The sequence below is a fragment of the Etheostoma cragini genome, chromosome 7 (genome assembly GCF_013103735.1).
Source record: "Etheostoma cragini isolate CJK2018 chromosome 7, CSU_Ecrag_1.0, whole genome shotgun sequence".
In the NCBI taxonomy this organism is placed as follows: Eukaryota; Metazoa; Chordata; class Actinopteri; order Perciformes; family Percidae; genus Etheostoma; species Etheostoma cragini.
Window position 1 is genome coordinate 18,833,525 of NC_048413.1, and position 18,519 is coordinate 18,852,043.

An 18,519-nucleotide genomic window follows, 5' to 3' on the forward strand; every position below is an offset into this window, starting at 1 on the left:
GATTTTAAGAAGCAACAGGCAAGAGAGGAACATGCTTTGTGCCGAGTGTGCTTGGTTACCAGGCGTCTCAGCCCCGAATCATATCCAGCTGTGGTGTTTGTTGCTTGCTGGTCCCACATCAGCATGGCCAAATAGAGCTGGAAGGCGAACCAGTGGGCAACATTTAAAATGTCACTTCAGATGCTTCAGACATCACATGGTTTTTCACCGTTCACAGTTTAACGAAGTGATAAGGCAGGTGTTTACTACAGTTGAGTGAACATCAGCCACCTTGGCCTAATGTCGCACCAGAAAAAAAAGGAAGACTACTACATGCATGTGGGGTTCTTAACGAATGCCATCATTGATATTCGGGTACTGGTTTAATGGAATATTCAAAACGTTATTAAATAACATCATATAATACTAATAATAATACTAATGATAATAATGTGTAATAATACAAAACCATGCAACCATTTCATCAGATATTATTATTATATACCAAGTGCTGGTGAAGAGCTCTCATTCATCCACTGAGGGATCAAAATGACCTTCAGAGGCCAAAACACTATCCATCTTACTCATCTTTAGTGAGCACTCATAATCTAGTTTTCAATGAAAGTCCAGGAGAGGTTCCTCCTTGAGTGACAAATGATCAGCGGGATCGGCTTTCGCCCACTGTCCTGCAGAAATAAGATACCTCTGACAACGAAGATGATTAACCTCTTTAAGATGCAGGAGGCTGACATTTGGGACCTCTTTAGAATTGTTGGTTTAACTTTTTAAGATAGATGTATTCCTGGAATAAAGGAAGACTAGATGCCTTTGGATTTTTCCAAATTACTCAACAGTGCTATTTTGTCACAAACACGCAGTCAAAAAAGTCATTTAAAAAAATAAAATAATTCAAATTAATTCAAAAATTAAAATTAATTTTGTTTATGGAAAAACATCCATATTGCCATTTTGTTGTTCCCATGAGTCATTTCCAGGAGTGCCTTTCCACTGTATGGCCTCATACATAATGTTCATTAGAATTTATATAAAGCATAGTATATTACAAACTATAAAAAGCAGCACGTAAAATAAAATAATTATATGGCCTTCCCACCTCGGTCAAAATCCTTCAGACTTCTTTCAGCTAGAGGGGCTTATTGTGTCACCAATATCTGACATGTCCTTTTCATAACTTTATAAGTAAACCATTAGTAAACCACCACACATTAGGCACTCTGCCCCACTGTACTGGAACCAAGCTGGATCTCTTGTTGTATATGTTGCATAGCAACTTCACAAGTGGTCAAGAAAACATTCAGCGGAAAACCAGAGATAATTATATAAATAATATATATAAAATAACATTGTATTGTGATAGTACAAGTCACATGCTAAAGCATTAAACTTGTACTGCTGACCTTTTCTCCAAGCACTCCTTGTAAATCATTTCATAAAGCAACACCAAAGATTCTTTTGTACCAAAAAAAGAATGTTTCTAAAATCGTTTCACTGGTTTATCAACTTGTAACAGGGTGAAAGGCACATCTGCTTTCGCCTCGCAGCTCTCTATTGGCTATAACCGCACTATACAAGTCTGCCAGATCGGGTAGCAGATCTATAGTTCGATTGAGACATAAGAATAAGGGTAAGGGTGACGGTAATGGACCATTCAGCTTCCAGCTTTGTACGGGGACCGAAGAGGGAAAGGGCTTTGGTGTTGCTTTAAATCGAGCGAAAGGGTTGATTACAGTATATTGGCACATTTATTGTCCCTACATTTCCCAATATCTCCTTGAGTCAGCTGCTTTACAGTAATGACATCATCATTAGCCAACCTTAATGAGCTGAGTTTTTTGGAAAATGCCCTTTGTCAACTGAGACCAAAACCAGGAAACAACCATTTCTACTGGGGTACAGTGTGTTTACCTCTTGTGGTAAATGGACAAGGACATACTTTCAAGTCCAGTATGATTCTCATTCCAAAGATTATGTTCAACATCAATTCATATTCAGATGTTTTGAAGGTTTTCTACATTATATGGATTCCAATACAACATCGTGTACATTTTATTACCTTCACCTGCATCATTTTGTGTGGTTATCAACAGTAGATATCAAATCCCTAGAATAGTTTTATTCCACAAGTATGTTGAACTGAAAGTTATTTTGCCCAAACCGGCATCATTGAAAGTACAACACTTCTTTAAGTCTATTAATGGCCTGTCTACTTTTCAAAGGGTAAAACACTAATGCTGAAAAAATAAGCTAATCTATTTTCCCAGAGATGTCTGTCCACATCAGCATTCTGCTCCAGCCTATTTAGGGCAACAAAAGGCCAATGTTCAGTTTGCAGTAGCTGGTATAGTTTTCAACTATGACTGAAAATTTGTCTTGTGAGACCAGTTTATTTGATGACACTCTCAACTTTGATGAGAGTTGACAAAGTATAATGCTATTCCCGTGGTAAGTAACTCTGCTTAGAGATTGTAAAGTGTGCACTTACAGCATGTGACACCAGACAGCACTCATACTCGAGGTCTGAAATAATAACATAACATGTTGTGAGCAAATGCCCCTTCCATTTAATCACAGCAGTTCACTAATGCACAGCAGGGAGGCAGAGTGAGTTGGCAGCCTTTCCGACCAGAGGACCCTGATTCAAGACTCTGTGTCAGCTACAGAAGTCTATAAACGGAAACACGATCAGCTACAGCCATCAGAAATGAATAAGCTCCATCTGACCTTGACCTCTGACCTTCCTGTCAAGAGAGGTAAGCTAAGACAATATCTGTATTGAATCGATATCCGCCTGCTGGAGATTCTACACCAAACCGCCAAATTAGTCAATGCTAGGAAACCTCCCTGATCAAAGTGCCAATGGGTTCACTATGGAAAAAGTCTTCAAAGAAGAAAAATTGTCACGTACAAAAAGAAGCAAATGTTTAGTCAGTTGTATTTTTTTAACTCATTGTTGAATCACACATGTCACACATTTTTAAATGTGTTTATCTACTGTAGCTTTACAGGATGTAAACACCTTTTAGTATTGTTTTAGTATTGATTTTAAAACCAAGATGTATTAAAATACTTTAAACATCAGCCCATTATTTGACAATGGGAAGGGGATGAAAGCATCAAGCATATCTCACACTGGTGTAACATGAGTTCAACACATCAAATAGCATTAGATTATGTAACACTAATTAAATACCCATTAAATAATATCAACATCATCATGCTCTGAGGTACTTTTACAAGGAACCATAACCATTAATTAAGAAATCCAAAACTCCAGCTCTAATTGGCTTTTGCAGTGCAGTTAAATTTAGTCTGTTGTGGTCTTTCATCAAGACATCCTCACTGGGCATTTTCTTCCACAGTTAGAACATCTAAAACCTATATTGCAGCTAGAGACACTCTCAAACAGGTTTTAATTTGCTAGTCTATTAAATCACCAACTAAGTTTAGACTACATTGGTTGCATTGAACATATAAAGTGCCTATTTTTTGTTGAGCCTGTGAGAATGCATTAAAACAACTATTATTGCAACCAAGCTTGGCATCATTTTATTTAGTACTGTGTGCAGTCATTAAAAAACAAGCTCCCAGCAGTGATTTGTCATAACCTCTGTGATTTCCATAACTTACTTCCTGCACTTGATTTTCCAGTAACCGAAAGCTGCAGTAAATATGGAAGATTACCAGCCATACTGGTCCAATCAGTGTCAATTAGACGCTAACCTACTCACAGATTTAGTAGTTGGGAAAAGGTATTAAAAGGTCACAAGCCCAAATCCAACATGCTATTTGATGTTACTGAGGCACACTGAAAGCGCTTTTCTTTGCTGAGGGTCCAGCTTGTCACATAGTTAGTAGCTGAATTTTCCATCACAAATGCAACCGTAGAGTCTCTCTTCCTGTTTATGAAGCTAGCATGGTCCTACCGGACTCTCGTACATTTCCTTTTTACAAAGAGTCTGGCCACTCTCCATTGACAAGTGTTAACTTCCTTGAAGGCGGGTACTCTGTTTAAGTTAAAAACTATTGGATCTCCCCAGAGCTTCTGGATTCTGCCATTACCAATCTTTAACGTTTCGTCGTAACGTCGGTTTACTCCTAATTTCCACCGGTTGTGGAACTTCTGCGGAGGGCCACAACATCAAGGCCACCAACAAAACTCAGCAAAGATTGTTCTTGCTCTGGGTTTAACTTCTGGATATTCTGCAGTATTGCCACAACAGACCGAATGGCTTCGCTTGCATCTTTCTCCGCGGCCATTACGAAACTACAACACAAACTAGTGCACGACCTCATCGTCATCGTTCTCAGCCACTCCCTGATATCAAAATTGAGCGGAAGTATGTAGGAGGGCAGAGCCAGGCTAATGTTAAGCTACCTTTAGTCTATATCCTTGACGTTCCACTTCCGGGATTGCTCTGTTGCCACCGGAAAATCGTCCGGCCTTCTTTTGTGTTGGCATTTTAAACTCTGGTTGATGTATGAGGAATATGGTTAACTGCTCCTCAGATCTCTGCGGGGTAATTAAAGACAGCTAGCTAGACTATCTGTCCAATCTGAGTTTTCTGTTGCACAAATAAAAAAACTTTTCAAAGCACAGACGATCTACCAAAACACTGCAGCTTTTTTCACTAAACCAGAGCACGTTTTCCCCCCATTCCCGAATGCTATATGGAGTAGCCAGACTCTCCTACAGTGCGCTTTGGAGGAGGGTCTGGCAAAGCGAGACTAAGCTATCTCCAGCTATGACTGCAGCTGGATTACTCGGCACCACATGGTAGACGGTTTAGAGTTTGTAATAGTAACAGGCATTGAATTTAAGTGAAATAAGGTAGATTATTTATTAATGAATTCAAACTGGTGAAATGAACTTGCCGATAAAAAAAAGTTGAAATACTCTTCTCATTGTCATTCATGCCACATTACCATATGATGCTGTGTAAGGGAAGGCAGACTCAATCTGTGTGAGTAAAAACAGGAGAAGAGTGTGAACACTGGCTAACGCGGTCACAAAATGACGGAGCCAAGCGTGTGACAAACAAAATGTCACATATGCCCGTGAAACGCTGAGCTCCATTGTGAGGCTTTGTGGTGTAGCAGTAACTGTCACATGTAGGCTACGGCACATTCTCTGCGCAGTGAAGGTGATCATTGGGTTGCATGGCCACTTTCTGACCTGCAACTGCATGTAATCAACTCTCTTGTCTACTTCTGCTGTGACTTTTCTAAGGGGAAACATTAAAATAATTCAAGATCAACTGCTCATTCTCTGACTTTTGTCATCATTAACATGGGCTACGGTAAAATGTTGACACTGTATATAAATGAACTTGACTTCACTCTCTCTGAAAGCTAAGCTATATAACTGTCTAATCTTAGTTCACCTGTAATCAAGTCAGGAGTTCTTGTCAAAAATGAGTACAAATGTAGCTTACAAAGAGGCAATCATATTGCATTTCTTTGTCAATAAACCCAATAGGATTAATCATAGTTAAAAAAAAAAAAAAAGTAATTGGTTGGAAGTGTATGGGTAAATCTTTTGGCCTAGTGCAGGAGTTGTAAATCAGTATCAGTTAGGGCTGGTTAAGTCCATCATCGCTGTAAGAGATCCTGTAATTACAGGTGTCAATATGTGGCTATAATCACACTTTATTCCAAATTCAAAAAGTGGAGGTGTAAAGTTGTGCTGAGGTTGTGCTCAGCACAATGCAGAAATTGCCGGCAGAAATTAGCATGTCCCTCTTGTATGTCTGATAAGCTTTTTGACTGCAGAATATATTTGTGTCATTATCTGCTTATGGTAAAATTAAGTACATTATCTGGTTTCTCTGTTCCAATTACTGGTGCTGGTACTGCTTTTCCTGGCTAGTACTAACACAGTGTTAACTGTCTAATGTAGGTAATTTCTAATCCCACACCTAGAGGCTTAGTTACCCCACAGATGTATTGTACAATACGCTACTCACTCAGTTCCAGACAGTAGGCTATTTGTAATTCAATATTTCCATTAGGTCACTTCCTCATCCGCATTAGTCTGCCACGCAATTTGATTATAATGCAATATCCAAAGTAGGTCAGATTTGCCCGGCAGGTCCACAGGAATGTTACGCTTTCATTCAAATATGTTCATTTATTTTCCCTCTCATCAGTTGAGCTGCTCGTGCTGCAGGATACCACCTGTTCGGATGAAGCCAAACGATGTCTTCCACCTATCAAAATTAGCAATAGCCTCATCACAGACATTCTTAGCTATACATCAGCTGTGTGAGTCTCATCCTACCTTTTCACAAGACGCTTCAGGCTCCTAACGGACTCATTGTTTAGGGGAATGAACGCACACGTTGAGTCACATCAGTTCAGGTCCGTTAAAGTGGCTTCCTCGCGGTTACATCCCCAAACTGAACGGCATCAAGTTAAAGTAACGACCTGCGAAATGAAGGATGAGCCCCGAAACAACACATCACCACAGCGGTAGCCTTCTCCTCTTGTATCGTGTTACCCTCACATTGACGAAAAAAAAGACTAATTATGAACGAGTTTTTGGTTAAGTATGTCAGCTTCTTCACCGCGAAGCGGGTGGTCGCGCGACAACACGAGGGCTAAAAGAGCGGTTATTTCTTTTTAGGTAAAAGACGAATGTCTTTTAGTGTTTTCCGACACTGGCGAGGCGTGCAACGGATGAGGAATGATTGCTGCGCGCTCCCGACAGCCCAGGCTCGTGCGCGGGTCAGACGCTCCGTGGCCGTGGGAGTGAACCGCAATAAGAAATAATTCATGGAAAAGAGGTCGGCATTTTGACAGAGCGAAAACTGCTTCTGCATGTTGCACATTTGCTTTGAATAATAACCGGTCATTTCATTCCTGCAACCTCTGAAGGAACATGCAGGCGTTGTCCTATTTTTCATTAAATGTCTCATTTGAATGTGTTGCTTATGAACGGACTTCATTAAGCTGGAAACCAGAGGAAATAAGATATTGCAGCTGAACTTAATTTGACATCCATTTTTATTATTCAAACATTTTTAACAAGGACGTCTACATTGAACCTCCCATATAAATGAATGAACGTTCTTTTCACGTTATTCATGTTCCTTTATGTGGTCCCTTTTCATTGACATTATAAGACTTGTTATGTAAGACTCCTTCCTGAATCATTCTGTAAGAGCGGCTTTATTCCCTCGGGGCCTGGATTGTACACAGTGAGAAAACTAATAGGCCCTACATGAGAGAAGAGACAGTGTGTCCCTGGTACCTTGGTTTCTGCCACTATTATAAGGATTATTTCCATTTTCATTTATTTGGTGGATGGAGCAACGAATGCTCTTTAAATGCTCATTAAAACAGACATACACACACCACAGGGTTGCAGTATATAGCCAAAACAGCCAGGCTGTGCAGTATTGAAGAGCTTTAAAGAGAAAAGCTCCTCAATACTGAGGCAGTTTAAGAAATGTCCCCTGAGGTCCACTGCTGATCCAGTCAATAATTACCTAAAGCTACACTGCAGCCTCAATGTTTACATTTGTCTTATTAGACAGTATTCACATAATAGGACTGCAACAGAAGAAACACATTCTGTCTAAATAATACTGTAGAGTCGCCCTGTTTGCCCACTGTCATTGCGTCCACTGATCTCAGCAATGAAATTGAAATAATGGCAATGTGAACATGATCCAGGTTACGAAAGGACAGATTTTTCCTTTAACAACCTACTTTAAATAGTATGCAGCAAGCTTTGCACCCACATCATGATTGTAACCACTCACTGATTTAGCTTGAACAAGCTTCTTAAGAGGTAAAATTATGTGGATAACTCTAAATGTCACTGCTTATGTGCATTTATAGGAAAAAACGGATTAATTATAACTGTGTACATTTTTTTATTTTGTAGGGCCCAGTTTGACACTGTTACACAGACTTCCCTCATTTTTGTTAGGAATTCTTAAAACTTCAAACAACAGAAGCTGAAGACCCTTTTCATGCGACAACCAAAGAAGATGAAACAAGATGAGAAAACAGAAGTTGACTGTGTTTGCAACCAACAGATGTGTGCGAGAGAAAGAACAATGGAAGATGGAAAGGTTGTGATGGCAATTGAGAAAAATGTTTGTCTTCATAATGGCAGATTCACCTTTCTTTTAGCAACTTTAAAGTAAATGACGCAATTTAATTCACAAACGCATCCAAACATTTCAAGTGAACAGCGGTGTTTGAATGAATGCGTCTTTCTCTGCAGGAGCTGACCCTTATCTACCTCTCTCTACTCTTAATATGTTCTGTATTGTCAGGGTAAAGTGAATCAGGACTGCTTTAGAAAATCCAAAAGAGGGTGCATGAATTAGTAATCCATTTACAAAATTAGAAATAGGCATCTATTAATTCTGGCCTGCAACACTTAATAATGGAATGGCTTACAGCGAACAAATCTAACACATTTATGATAATAGTTCAAATGATTTTTGATGAAGCTTGTGTAATGAAATAAGCAGAGATTCTGTCTTGGGCATGATGGTGCATGGACAAAGACAAGTGGTACGTGGGTTAGCTTGTTGTGGATGATTTCTTTTTGTACCTTAGATTTAAATAGGTTCATCAACAACTAGACATGGCAGCAGAGTTTGTGTAAAGCATCAGACTGTCCATCTCTGGCCTCTCCTGTGTGATGCTAGGTGACCTGGAAGTAAAAAGTAACAGAAGGCATCCCGCCCACTGGCTCCGCTGGCACCAGGCTGCCCCCACTCCTACCGTCAGCTCCGCTATCACACATCACATCACAGACACGTACATACTCACGCACGTACACACACACACACATAGCAGCTCTTTAATACTTGAATGTCCTGCTGATGTGCTCCCTAACAATCTACTTTTCCATGTCCTCTCAGCCCTTCGACCTCTTTTGAGTGAAGGAGTTTGTGTGCCTTACAGTAAGAGGTGGCCTTATTTAGTTGTACTCCCAGTATGGTCCCCTGTGACTGACAAAAAGGGAGGTTCCAGGCCCTTTAAAGTACGCCCCATCACCTACTCCTCTGCAGGGAAAGCCCTTCTGGCTCCAAGCCCAGATAATAGAGCAGGGCTGAATGTAAGACTCAGAACTCTGCTCTGTGAAGATGTTCCAGGAACCACAAACAAAAAAAGGAAGGAAACATTGAGATACAACATTTACCGTTTTGTGTGTGAGGTTGACGTCTTTCAGCATCTGCAACTTCTGCCAACAAACAGAAGCGTTGCCTCATACAGTTATTGACAGACTTATTTTCATGAGTGATCTAATAATGTGCACACGGTTTAGATATCTGTGTCTTGTCTCATGTGTCAGAAAACAACTGATGGCGACATTCCCGGGCAGAGAAAAGAAAACGCAAAGCAGGTTACTCTGTAATGAAAGCTGAGAATTTTCGCCTCGCTTCATCACTTATCGTTCCTTCAGAGTCCTTAATGTTTTTCTCCTGCACCAGAGGATCATTCATCTTCTGAGTAGCCTTGTCAGTCTCTCTACACCGGCAGACAGCAGTGAGGGGGCTGCTAGTCCCTTGATTTAGATGTGCAGACATGAGAGGAAACATAAGATCAGATTTTTGCCTTCCTATCATTATTCTCTGATGGGAAAAAAGCAGTTTGACACGCAGCTTCCTCTAGTAACTGGTAAACTGCAGCATATGCGATAAACTTAGAACAATGCTAAATGTACACTATATGCTGCAGTTTATGTGGCAAGCAAAAACATTATTTACATGTGAGATTTGAATTATTTAAGCAGATTTGGGAAACATTTATTTCAGATAACGTCATCTTTTCCATTTTAAGTCTGTTCTTCTACATAAGTAACCATGGTTACCATATTGTGTCTCTACGTATTATAGCCAGCTGCTACCAGTTGAAATGGCCGAAGACGGTAATGAACATTGTTGTGAATGAAGAGGAATTAGATGCTTTCTCAACAAGGACAGTTAGGCATGTCTGTGCTGATGTTGTGCATTAGGCAGCTGCTTTTCAATAAGCTAATTTTTCCCAGAAGTCTTGTCTTGCCACCTAAGATGGATTCCATTTACTTAAATTGTGTTTTCCCTCCTTTCCCTCCCTGTGTTCTCCTTCTCCCATAAGATGCCTCAACTTCACTTGGCTTAAAAATAGACATATCCCCCGGTGCAGCTGGAGCCTAACTTTATTTTCATGGGGAAAATGAAAACCACACATACTGTGCTGGAGGGACCGAGGCAAAAACAATAACCTTCATGATCCAATGACGAATCCGTTTTTGTCTGTGTAGAAAAAACGTAAGTGGAGGAACAAAGGTCCAAACAAAAAGGCATATGGCTGAGGTTCAGACCTGTGTGGCTCTCTGTTCTTCATAGAGCTTACACACTGGGCTTTATTGTCTGAAATTTTCTTTGGTTTTGATCTTAAATTAGTCCTTGCTATCTGTTGCATAGCATTGCAACCCTCCTACTCCTCCAGAAGTCTGAAAGTGTTTTGAATACCCAAATGAAAAACCAATGCTGCGTATATTTGAACAGAAGATTTTTATGGCAGGTTAATAATCACAGCCTTACAGCCATATGGATATTCATTTTTCACCGGCTGCTGCTGACCTTGATTCATCTTTCTGATCTTGCCCACAAGCACACACCCAGGAGATATGCAAAGAAAAAAATTAAAATGCAGACACTTTCCTTTCTAGTTCTATAAGTCCTCACATCTCATGTGGAGACAAAGGGAGTGAGACAGGGAGAAGGCCGGGGGAGAAAGAGGGTTAAATAGAGTGAATGAGAGGAGAAAGATAGTGACACTGCAAGAAAATGGAGATGGACGAGGACATGGCGATAAGCAGGAGAGGGAAAGTGAACGCTGGAGTCAGAGTGTGACAGACAGGCAGCGGAGGAGAGCAGAGTGGAGAGGAAGGCAGGGCAGGGGAGGGGGAAGGGCGGGCGTGGGAGAGATGCGAGTTGAGTCAAAGCCCCAGAGCTCTGCTGATTTGTCTGTGAAAAACACAGTGCTAAAAAGATGGATAGCATGTGCCCTCTATGCCAAGGCATGCCCAAGACAATGACATCATCGTCATCAAACTAGCAAGGACACAAGGCCAGACCCCAGACTCACGCTTGGATCTTTTATTCAATATTATTCACTCACTTAGTCATCATATTCCTTGCGCTCAGACTATCGCTTTGCACTGACACCAATCAATAGTCGTCATATTTCATACTTTATACATCTTAAAAATAAAATAGTACTCTTACTTCTACAGTCAGACTGTCATTTTGCACTTACAGACATCATGAATAGTCTTCATAAATTAATAAAAATATCCCCAAAATAAAAATATGTACTCTTAATCTTTAAATACAGATACCGCTATATATGAACGCTTTGGTGCGTAGCACAGGAAAAAATATCTTCACAGGTATAGGTTACAATTACAGAACAGGAGAGGGTATTTGTCTCCTATACTGTATGTGTTGTGTGAGGTTGATATACTGTTGTTGCAGGCGTGTAACTGTGGTTAGCAGTGGCGTCACTGCTGGCGCTCCTTATTTGCGAGTCTCTTTGCTTTATTCTGGAGGTAACGTGCTTTGCCCTCCTCAAAACGTCTCTGCTCCTCCTCTCCTTCAATCTGAAGAAAACACAGAAAAAGACAGACACATTTATCATTTACACATATTGTGCACTGGAATGTTATCCCTGCTGTTATTACATTAATTATGGGCATGAAGCTCTGATCTAATTTGCCAGTCTGTGCTGTTGTAATTGCCATTCACCTTCTTAACGTAATACGGAATGAACAATTGAAACTCGGAAGATGCTCTGTATTAGAGAATGAAAAAGTAGAACGCATCTAAGTAAAGTTAAACAAAACCATGTGAGATTACTTGAAGACATTTGCAGGACATCGACACATACATTTCTTTATATTTTTCTATTTGTACAATGCTAGAAGCAAGGCTCAAGGAATATAGCTCAGCGTAAATTCTTTCAGGAAGACCTAATTTAATCAATCCTTTCTTCCTAAATGAAATCAGCTGGTGGAGGCGTTAACCAATCTAAATTGTACACAAATTGCAAGGGCCAATCACAGAGTCACAACCCTGCTTTTAAAAATCTGTTTCTTCCTGTGCTATTCAGCTGTTGTTTCAGTCAACAAATACAACCCTCCACATCCCATTTCACCTCCACCTCCACCTCCAGTCATCTCCTCCAGCTGACCGGTCTGGAGCCTCCTTCAATCCGGTCTTTGGGCTTCCTTTGTTGCAACACACCGATGTTTAGATTCCATCGGGGGGTCTGATGGTTATCTACCCCTATATAAATGTACAAAATATTCGTATAGCGATGGAATCTAATCTAATTTTATTGAGCTGTACAATAAACCTAACTTGCATATTTGCAAACATGTCTTTCCTGATTGAATTGTGATGAGCCTGTTCATGAGTCCAGTTCTTTGCCCATGAAATATAGCATTATTAGCAACTACCAGATACATTCAATTTAATGTGAATTTTACAGTAAAGGTACCTAAAAGGATAATTACTATGGTTTTTGGTGACTGTTGGCTTTTCATCTAATACCACCAACAGTTAAAATTAGACTGCCTGGCAACCTTGTTGCTTAAACAACAATCCCACCACCGGTGACAAGGTCAACACTGGTGCTGGCCGCATTCCCTCTCCCTCATTTTCACACTGTTCTAAGGAAGCAGGAGAGTGTTTTGCATGTTCTTGTATGTAAAACTGTGCAAGTGGATAATAGCATCCTTTTCAGATTGAGACTCTTTGCGGTGCACCAGGTGGTTGGCAGATTCAAAAGCACCTGCCACTCAGCAGCAGTCTGGGTGCAAAGCTGACAGATGGCACCTTAACGTTATGGAGCGAGCAGGATGGTAACAGAAATTACAAAACATCACGCTAGGGAAAGGCCCGGGGGTCTGGGGTCTCAAATGTAATGAGACTATTAAAATAGTTACACTGAGGACCCGGATGGCTCAAATGGTGGAGCGAGCGCCCATTTACAGAAGTTGACTCCTCGACGCAGTGGGCCCAGGTTTGGCTTTGACCTGTGGCCATTTGCTGCATGTCCTTCCCCCCACTCTCTCCCCTTTTGCGACTTCAGCTGTTCTGTTAAACATAAAGGGCAAAAATGCCCAAAAAATAATCTTTCAAGAAAAATACTGACGCTGAATTACAAACAACACCAGTGGGAATATTGTAATTCAATTTCAATTCAATTTCATTTACAGTATACATTATTACGAGTTATCTCAAGACGCTTTACAGATAGGGTAGGTCTAGACCACACTCGATTACAGAGACCCAACCATTCTAATAATTCCCCCAAGGGCAAGCATTTGGTGGCAAGGAAAAAGTTCCTTTTAGGCAGAAACCTCGGACAGACCAAGGCTCTTGGTAGGCAGTGCCAGTTGGAGGTACAATGAACAGTGGCAATTATAGTCACAATTAAGATAATGGAACTATGACTAGAAATACTAGTTGTAATAGTTCATGATGTAGCAGGACACTGCATATTTATCTCTGCAGAGCAGGTTCAGGAGCATGCAGCTGTAGTATTGGTGTGTTTCTTGTATGCTGGTTATATAACAGTCAACATACTGCTCACTCAATTTTGCTTTTGCCAGTCAACTGAAAGTAATGGACAATTCCAGTTCATTGACGTTCACAAAAGAAAAAATGAGAAAGGCCAAGTTTATGTGCAGTTTCAGCATTTCCAAACATTTACATTAACAGAAATGCTCTACTTTTACAAAACTTTCCTTGTTTAAAATCAATAAACATGCACACAATCAGGAGCTGAGCAAATTCATGGATATGAAATTTAATAACAAATAGTGTATGCGTAGGCCTTCCACATACTATGAGAAATAAATATGCTGCTCTCTGTTCATATAAAATGCTAACATAATGTTATTCAAGAAGCATATTTACAGGACGTCTTTTTCCTACGTCATCACTACACAGAAAAGCAAGCGTAATCATTTTAAATGGCTAACAATTGTTGCCTGTTTTCATGTTGGAAGGCAGACAGCTAAACAAAAAAGGCCTCTATTATTACTGTAATGTCTTTTGAGTTGTCTAACTCTGTATAATCCTGTCTCTAATTAGACTGTGAAATATTAGGATATTAGTTAACATCTCCAACTGGACTGCAAGTAGAAAACTGTGCAGGGAGCTGGTTGTTATAGTATTATTGAAACAAGCCCAGACAAGGTGATTTGGGACCCTGACACCAAACAGTGGTTTATAAATAATCTACTTAAGCACTGTCACTGATGGGAAATAAAGAAACCCATCATTTAACCCAACACACTGGTTTAAAATGATTTCATTACAAGCCCAAAATGGTTTGGAGTGACTGCAGACCTGCAACCGCAGCCAATCAAAACTAAAATGTTATACGGCAAGAAACTTCCAGTAGAATTAGTTAAAAGTAATAATGTTAAAATTATTATTATTTATCGGTTGCGTCTCTCTGGAGTATCCAAAGATATACCGCTATTTGATACAAGGTTGGTGAAGAGTGAACATTAACCACTGTGCCACTGTGTGTGCGCGTGCATGTGTGTTTACATGAAGCTTCAGGGGCAGCATAGCTACAAAGCACAACACACAGCCATAAAAAGATGGGACCCAAATATACGGATCAACAATTATCAACAATGTCTTTAGGCTGTTTGTATCTTTTATTCTAATTGTTTCAACCCTTTTTCTCTCTCTCTCTCTTGCTCTCTCTAGCAAAGGCCCCTGATGACTTAACCATTATTTAATTACACTTTTAAAGTCATAGTCAGCTACAGCTTGAGATGGTTTAATGAACATGCCAATTAAAAGGAGCTGTACATCGAAATTCTGCTAATGAAGAATGAAGTCAACAACAATATAATGTCCTCCAAAGTTTCTATCCAAAGCAAAGGAAACAGATGATTCTGTTAGGAGAAATGTGAGACTGACTGTTAGGGTGACAGGTTCATGTAAGCACTGACTACTGATACATTGGACTTAATGTAGTAGTCCTTTATAATTGAAATTTTATTTATGAACAATTTGTACCCTTGGCTATGAGAGTTGCTGGCGTCTCCCTTAGAGATAGGGTGAGAAGCTTAGTCATCCCAGAGGAGCTCGGAGTAGAGCCCCTTCTCCTTCGCGTCGAAAGGAGCCAGTTGAGGTGGTTCGGGCATCTGGTAAGGATGCCTCCTGGACACCTCCCTAGGGAGGTGTTCCAGGCAAGTCCAGCTGGGAGGAGGCCCCGGGGAAGACCCGGGACTAGGTGGAGAGATTATATCTCCAACCTGGCCTGGGAACGCCTCGGGATCCCCCAGTCGGAGCTGGTTAATGTGTTATTTGGTTTAGAAGCCTTTAAAAGTAATTTTTCACGGTATAAAGTTCTGCCATATACTCTGCTGCAGTAGCTCCAACTTTAACTAGTAAAACAACAATGAAGGCTGCGGCGGAGCAGGGCGCAGATTCCAGGAAACACTGACTGATCAGAGCAGGCTGGGCTTTTTCGGGAGGGAGGCTTAAAAATACAAGTATTATCCTGAAATGCTATATAATAGTTGATCTTTAAAGAAAATACAAAGTAAATATTTTATTTTTTTAATTGTTAATTAGGATTTGAAATAGCTTCTTCACTCTTTCCCAGTAATGGTGGGAGATGATGTTCTAAGTGAACAATAACACATAGTTACTTGATTGTGTGCACATTATTTGCCTATATTCTGTCTGCATTCCTGCTAGGCTGCACGTATGCACGCATGTTTATTCTCATGCGGATCACATTTGCATAATGCATTGAGACAGTTCAATGCTCGGATCAAAATGTTCTTTTGGTGTCCCCACGTAATTGGTATTCCCACAGTGGCTCCAGTCTAATAACTGTGTTTATGCAGAATCATCAACTACAACTGGTGGCTCTTTGATGCAGAACCTTTCAACCCTGCAAAAAGCAGTCATGCTTGTTTAATAGTGTGTTCAACTTGAATGTCTCCAATCACACTGCGTTTTACAGTTCAGGCAGCAAGTAAATTCTTGTGCAATAACTGTGCATTGATTTATTGTGCATTTATTGTGCAGTAGGCCTATTTCTTTGAAATCAACATGATTGTATGTGTAACAGTTCAAACATGGCAAGAAAGATGGCCCATGTTGAGCAACACTGGCCTCTGCAGCCATATTAGTGGCTCTGTGAGGCTTTAAACTAAATGCTACCACCAGCATGCTAGTTTTCTCTAAATTATAATGCTCAAATGATTTATAATGTTTTGTATTGGTCCAATTAAAACTGATGATGGCGCTGGATGAAAAACTAAAGGATCACCAACGTTATGAATGTCTGAACCAAATTCCATGTCAATCCATTGTATAGTTATTGAGACATTTCCCTCAAATTCCCACATGTGAAATGGACACAAGATCATTGAAGTAACTAGTACACATCACATGGAAACTGTGGATGTCTGGACCTAATTTCATGTCAACACATCTAATAGTTGTTGAGATATTTTCGTCAGGACCAAAGTGAACTGGCATCCCATGAGACACTAGCATAGCTAATAAGAAATAAAAAATAAAATTGCTACAATGCAAAAAAAGAAGAAGAAATTAATCAATAGTGGTCTGCAATAGATCACAATGGAACACAATTCAATTATCAATTTGAATGCCGTCCAATGTGAACCAAACAAAATGTCAGACATCAGAGCCTTGGCTGAGCGTGTCAAACCGCCAAGAAAAACAGCTGTTTCACCTGGTGAGCTGATCGTCCATTAGGTGGACAGTTGAATGGAGTGTGACAAATTGTGTAAACTTGAAACAGGGACAAGCCTTGTAAGAGAGACTGCTCGGACAATGCCAGCAAACTGTCAGAGGGGTTCCTTTGTGTTGGCACGAGCTGTTATTAGAGTGGCATCAGTGGCACTGCAAAATGCCAGTGTCTCAAATTTACTCCTAATCTGTAAGTAAGAAAGTGAAAGCCATCTGGGCCGGCATGAGTCTGGATACCAGCCTATGTTTATGTGTGACAGGGAGGGACAGAAAGTGTGACATTTTAGACAATGCTAAAAGGTGTTTCATTTGTGGACATAAAAGATATCCTTTCAAATACTCCATGCTGGCTTTTCCTGAATACTGAAAGGACCCATGTCCATGGATTCTGAGTTTGTACAGCCAACATATTGTATGTCATGAATGCAAATAAGTAAATTAAAACAAAATAAGCCAGCAGTGGGTTTCTCAAATGAGTCTGAGCTCTAAACTGCAATATTTGAGGAAATCACCTTGCTAAGGAAGTTTAAAGTCCAAAGTAGATTTTCAGATATGGCTGGACCTCAACCTGAAAAACTAATTCAACAGTGTATACATTTCTATTGTATGCTTTGGGAAATGTTTGGCACTAATTAAAGGTCCAATGTGTAGGAATTTCTCCCATCTAGCGTTGAGATTGTATGTCGCTCACGCCACGCAGTTCCAAATACGTATTACAGCTACGGTAGCCTTCAGGCTTCAAGAAGCCGGTCTTTTGCTCTTTTCAATGTTCTTTTTCTTTTCCTGGGCAAAGAAGAAGACTCCTGTTTCTTCAAACTTGCTGGGGCCAGGAAGAGACTTCCTGGCACTGCTGAGGGTCATTATAAGACATGTAGGCAATAAAAAAACTAGAACTTGATGAAAAAAAGAAGAAGCGATAAACAGTTTGGTCTGAATAGGTGAAAGTTACAGTGTTGGCTCAATAAATGTGCATATTGACACTTATACCAACATTGACTGAGACATAGCTGCAGTTTTTTTGTGGCTGTGCATATAGAACATTAAAAGCTTCTATGCATAATCATGAATAAGGTATAATTAAAAACGCTTAATATTCATAATTAACCTCTGTCCAGATACATGGACGGGGGCGCTATGAGAACAAACGTCGGCATCTGTGTTGTGCCCTGAATTACCACAGAGTCAGAAACATTTGCAAGTCTGGCACAAGTGTACCCGTTAACCCATTGCTTATTGTCGTGAATGGGAGGCATCTAAAAATAAATGTGCATCACTTCATGTGGACTACATGAGGTTGCCATGACAACCGGGCTTGTTTTTGTGTCACGGGAGGCCAGCTGAGTCTCTGCCGGTGAGGGGACGGAGATGGAGGATAAAGGAGAGGAATAAAGAGAAAGCAAGATGTAAGAAGGACCAAACCTTCTGTATGTTCCCCAAAAATAAAAATGACTTGATATCTCTATATATCCTAACCTTTGCGCCTCTGTAGTAGGATTGCTCAATGTGCACACAGTTTTAAGCAACAACCTTTTCTTTCACACGGTAACACACATCCACAGTAACACCACATCCCTTTACCACCAGCTGGTATTCAGTATGCACTGGCCACTGGCTGAGGATTCACAGTGCTGACCTTCTGATAACAAGCCAGTTTTCCAACCTTGAGGCGATCGTTACCCCATTAAAATGATCAGAACATACGCTGGTCAAAGGTGCTTCCAGGCATTTTCAATCATTTCTATTCTGGCCC

At 40.3% G+C, this 18,519-nt stretch overlaps 2 protein-coding genes across 3 annotated transcripts in view; both read right to left on the minus strand.

Moving 5' to 3' along the window:
• Positions 1–6,739, minus strand: part of LOC117947322 (probable G-protein coupled receptor 153) — a 28,713-nt gene extending 21,974 nt beyond the window's left edge. The window contains exon 1 of the mRNA XM_034876141.1: positions 6,278–6,739. The gene's annotated coding sequence lies outside the window, so the exon portion shown is untranslated. The remainder of the gene's footprint in view (positions 1–6,277) is intronic.
• Positions 6,740–10,503: 3,764 nt separating this feature from the next.
• The window catches only part of acot7 (acyl-CoA thioesterase 7), a 56,713-nt gene continuing 48,697 nt past the window's right edge, over positions 10,504–18,519 (minus strand). For both annotated transcript variants that reach the window (XM_034876154.1, XM_034876155.1), the window contains one exon: positions 10,504–11,611. In XM_034876154.1, coding sequence (XP_034732045.1) covers positions 11,513–11,611 — 99 coding nt within the window. In that variant the 3' untranslated portion in view covers positions 10,504–11,512. The remainder of the gene's footprint in view (positions 11,612–18,519) is intronic.